The sequence below is a fragment of the Chiloscyllium plagiosum genome, chromosome 9 (genome assembly GCF_004010195.1).
Source record: "Chiloscyllium plagiosum isolate BGI_BamShark_2017 chromosome 9, ASM401019v2, whole genome shotgun sequence".
Lineage (NCBI taxonomy): Eukaryota > Metazoa > Chordata > Chondrichthyes > Orectolobiformes > Hemiscylliidae > Chiloscyllium > Chiloscyllium plagiosum.
The window spans coordinates 84,640,495-84,645,399 of record NC_057718.1 but is presented as its reverse complement, the minus strand read 5'-3'; the positions used below and the strand labels follow the sequence as shown (position 1 = coordinate 84,645,399).

At 42.2% G+C, this 4,905-nt stretch overlaps 1 protein-coding gene across 5 annotated transcripts in view; it reads right to left on the bottom strand.

Moving 5' to 3' along the window:
- Positions 1-4,905, bottom strand: part of atl2 (atlastin GTPase 2) — a 115,810-nt gene that overhangs the window by 47,093 nt on the left and 63,812 nt on the right. For all 5 annotated transcript variants that reach the window (XM_043696415.1, XM_043696417.1, XM_043696412.1 and 2 more), the window contains exon 3: positions 1,934-2,068. In XM_043696415.1, coding sequence (XP_043552350.1) covers positions 1,934-2,068 — 135 coding nt within the window. The remainder of the gene's footprint in view (positions 1-1,933; positions 2,069-4,905) is intronic.

The window sequence follows — 4,905 nt, the reverse complement described above, 5'->3', positions numbered from 1 at the left end:
TCAGTTAACAATATTAATACAAGGGAAAGTAATTGTGTATTTTCAACGTCCTTGTACTTAATAACAATTTGGTTAGCATGGTTTTGTGAAGGGCAGGTCGTGCCTCACAAACCTTATTGAATTCTTTGAAAAGGTGACGAAGGGGGTTGATGAGGGGAAAGCGGTAGATGTGGTATATATGGATTTTAGTAAGGCGTTTGATAAGGTTCCCCATGGTAGGCTACTGCAGAAAATATGGAGATATGGCATTGAGGGTGAGTTGGAGGTTTGGATGAGGAGTTGGCTGGCTGGAAGAAGACAGAGGGTAGTAGTTGATGGCAAAGTTTCTTCATGGAGTGCCGTCACTAGCGGTGTTCCGCAAGGATCTGTTTTGGGACCATTGCTGTTTGTCATTTTTATAAATGACCTGGAAGAGGGGTTAGAAGGTTGGGTGAGCAAGTTTGTGGATGATACGAAAGTCGGAGGAGTTGTAGACAGTGAGGAAGGTTACAGTGGGATATAGATAAGCTGCAGAACTGGGCAGAAAGGTGGCAAATGAGTTCAATGTAGCTAAGTGTGAGGTTAAGTGTGAGGTGATTCACTTTGGTAAGAGTAACAAAAAGACGGGGTGCTGGGCTAATGGTCGGATACTTGGTAGTGTGGATGAGCAGAGGGATCTTGGTGTCCATGTACACAGATCTCTGAAAGTTGCCACCCAGGTAAATAGTGTGGTGAAGAAGGCATATGGCGTACTGTCTTTTATTGGTAGAGGAATTGAGTTCCGGAGCCCTGAGGTCATGTTGCAGTTGTATAAGACTCTGGTGCGGCCGCATCTGGAGTATTGTGTGCAGTTTTGGTCGCCATACTATAGGAAGGATGTGGGGGCACTGGAATGGGTGCAGAGGAGGTTTACCAGGATATTGCCTGGTATGGTAGGAAGATCGTATGAGGAAAGGCTGAGGCACTTGGGGCTGTTTTCATTGGAGAAAAGAAGGTTTAGGGGTGACTTGATAAGAGGTGTACAAGATGATTTGGGGTTTAGATAAGGTTGACCATGAGAACCTTTTTCCACCTATGGAGTCAGCTATTACGAGGGGGCATAGCTTTAAATTAAGGGGTGGTAGGTATAGGACAGATGTTAGGGGTAGATTCTTTATTCAGTGAGTCGTGAGTTCATGGAATGCCCTGCCAGTAGCAGTGGTGGACTCTCCCTCTTTATGGGCATTTGAACAGGCATTGGATAGGCATATGGAGGATAGTGGGCTAGTGTAGGTTAGGTGGGCTTGGATCGGCGCAACATCGAGGGCCAAAGGGCCTGTACTGTGCTGTATTTTTCTAATGTTCTATTTTTCTAACTGCAGACTAGAGTGAATGAAAAAACCTTTATTATTTATTTCCAGAATTAGCATCTTTGGTGAAATACATTTTCCCATGATAATTCCAGACCATTGGCTTATCTGATCAAGTTACATTAGAGTGTGATTTGAAGTAACCTTAGTAGAACTGGAGAAAAAGACCCAAGAAGAGAAGAAAATCATCCAAGAGCTAAAGGGAGGCTTTTTTGACTTCAAATTACTCAAGACAAAACTTGAATAGTAATGAAGAATTGTTTCAACACTATTATAACAAACTCTCTAGTTTTTATTGTAAATGTATTCTTAAAACAGATTACTGGCGGCAAGGATTGCTCTTATTATTTTCATTTCTCCTCCATCAATCCAAACTATTTCTTCAGATTCCTGCTCTTCCAAAAATGACTTGTTGTTAACTCAACCTTAGCCAGAACCATAAAAGGCTAGAAACTGAAATTCTTGGATCAATGTATCAAAAAGACACACATCAGGGAAATATAGAGCATTTGCAGACAATGTTCCTATTGATAGAAAAAGCCAAAACATATGAAAAACGTGAAGTTTCTTTGATTGTACAAGTTCAAGTTCATGGTTGAGCATACCTGGCTCCCATCAGATTTATTGATGACGAAAACTTCACTCCAAATTTGTATTCCAGTAGTTTCGCGCTCACAGCCACCTCGCCAAGTAAAGCCTGTTAACGGCTCATCATCCCCACCTAGCCAAGTATCAGGATTCTGCAGATGTAAAAAAAAAAACACATTCAGAACGTGTAAAATTAATTGCAATAATGTGTGCTATGTAGGGGCAATTTGGTTGCAAAGTGTTGTCTTTGAATTTTGCCCATGAAGTTCAAATTAACTCAGATATAACCAATAAAACCCGTGGTTTTGAAAAATACTTAAGATCAAGTATTTGTTGGTTTAAAATAGATTAGAGTTAGTGATTGAAACATGTGCCATGTTAATGTATAAAATATGGGATGTGGTTGAGTGAAGGAATTACAGCAAAATGGTCAAATCTAGTACACAGAGTCATAGAGATGCACAGCACAGAAAGAGACCTTTTGATCCAACTCGTCTATGCATCTCAGATATCCTGATCAAATCTAGGTCACATTTGCCAGCACTTGGCCCATATCCCTCTGAACCCTTCCTATTCATATGCCCATCCAAATGCCTTTCAAATGTTGCAATTGTACCAGCCTCCACCACTTCCTCTGGCACCTCATTCCACACACAACCCCACCGCCTGGTGAAAATGTTGCCCCTTCCAAATTTTTCCCCTCTCACCCTAAACCTATGCCTTTCAGTTCTGGATTCCCACACCTCAAGGAAAAGACCTATTTATCCTATCCATGCCCCTCATGAGATTTATAAGCCTCTACAAAGGCTGTCCCGCAACCTCTGACGCTCCAGGGAATATAGCTCCAGCCTATTCAGCCTCTCCCTGTATCTCAAATCCTCCAACACTGGCAACATTCTTGTAAGCGCTTTCTAAACCCTTTCAAGTTTCACAACATCCTTCCAATAGGAGAGAGACCAGAATTGCACACAATATTTCAAAAGTGGCCTAACTAATGTCCTGTACAGCTGCCACATGACCTCCCCAACTCCTATGCTCTGTCCCATAAAGGAAAGCATATCAAACACCTTCACTATCCGATCGACCTGCGACTCCACTTTCAAGGAACTATGAACCTGCACTCCAAAATAAGTCAGGCTCTGATTTGCCTTTCCAAAATGCAGCACTTCACCTTTAAATTAAACTCCACTGGCCACTCGTCAGCCCATTGGCACATTTTATTAAGATTCCATTGTACTCTGAGGTAACCCCCTTCGTTGTCCACTACACCCCCAATTTTGGTGTCATCTGCAAACTTACTAACTATACCTCCTATGTTCACATCCAAATCATTTATAAAAATGCCAAAAAGCAGTGGACCTATCAGTGATCCTCGTGGTTACAGGCCTTTAGTCGATAAAGCAACCCTCCACCACCACCCTCTGTTTCTACCTTCGAGCCAGTTCTGTATCCAAATGGCTAGTTCTCCCTGCATTCCATGAGATCTAACCTTGCTAACTAGTCTACTGTTAAGGTTTGGTTCCCGAGGTTTCACACCAGAGATGCAATTCGCACACACCAGCTTTGGCAAACAATTAAAGTCGATTAAGGTCTAGACAAGCTAGGTGACCCCCTTTGACACTCTTTGCAGGCGTGCTAAGTCAAGTCAAAAAAGGCCCCAAAAAAAAAAGAGGTACATCTCCTTATACAGGTCAGTTGGTGATGCTCACAGGTATTCCAGCCTTTACCCCCCCACCCCAAACCACACATTACCTCAGGTACAAGGGTAGGATGAGGTCATCCTTGGAGATAATGTAAATGTCCTAGTCCTGGAAAATCATTATGCAAACAATTTCCTGACTCAGTGATTCCCCAGGACAATGTAAGTGTAATATGCTTCAGCATTGGGGATGAAAACGCAAACAAATTTGATTGTCTGGGGGATGGCTATGAAAGCATTTCTGGATGAGAGTTTAATTCGATAATAGCAGTAGAATAATAGTGAATGGCTGCCCAAATGAAGTGTGGATTACAAGGTAGTCATCCACATTCCTGCATGCTATCTGACAGACAGAATGCTGCACCCACCCACTTCAATTCTTTGTAGAGAGACAGTAATGTAACGTTAAAGGGTTAAACTATACTAACCACAGAGATAATACAATTTAATCTTTTAACATTACACTACCATGAGGAACCTTGTCAAAAGCCTTATTAAGTCCATATAGACCATGTCCACTGTTCTGCCCTCAATCTGCTTCGATATTTTTTCAAAAAACTCAATCAAGTTCATGAGGCATGATTTCCCATGCACAAAATCAGGTTGACTATCCCTAATCAGTCCTTGCCTTTCCAAATACATGTAAATCCTGTCCCAGAGGATTCCCTCCAACAACTTGTCTAGCATGGATGTCATGCTTACTGGTCTATAGTTCCCTAGCTTTTCCTTAATGCCTTTCTTAAATAGTTAGGCAACCTCCACGCAACAGTACTACCTCTCATTATATCAACACAAATTAGATGTTCCAAACAAGTTATCCATAAACTCTATGCAATTGCCATGAAACCCCTCCCCCCACCCTCTGAAATTTGCACTATAACAAATCTCTTCACAACACTGCTGTTCAGCAACAGCTTCTCGTCATTGCAAGTGAAGGCTATACAGCAGCTCTAAAAAGTAGCTATATAACTGATAACAGACAAGAGTTGGCAAGTAAAATAATGAATTCTGACAGAAAACGAAGCAAACTGAATCAGAAGTGACCTTGACCATGTTCTCTTAACATTTAAAATCATTCTGGGAAGAATACAAGAGTTGAAAAATGTGGTGCTGGAAAAACACAGCAGGCCAGGCAGCATCCGAGGAGCAGGAGAATCGACGTTTTGGGCATAAGCCCTTCTTCAGGAATGAGGCTGGTGTGCCAAGCGGGCTGAGATAAAGGGTAGGGGTGAGGGAATTTGGGGGAGGGGCGCTGGGAATATGATGGGTGGAAGGTGGTGAGGGTAATAG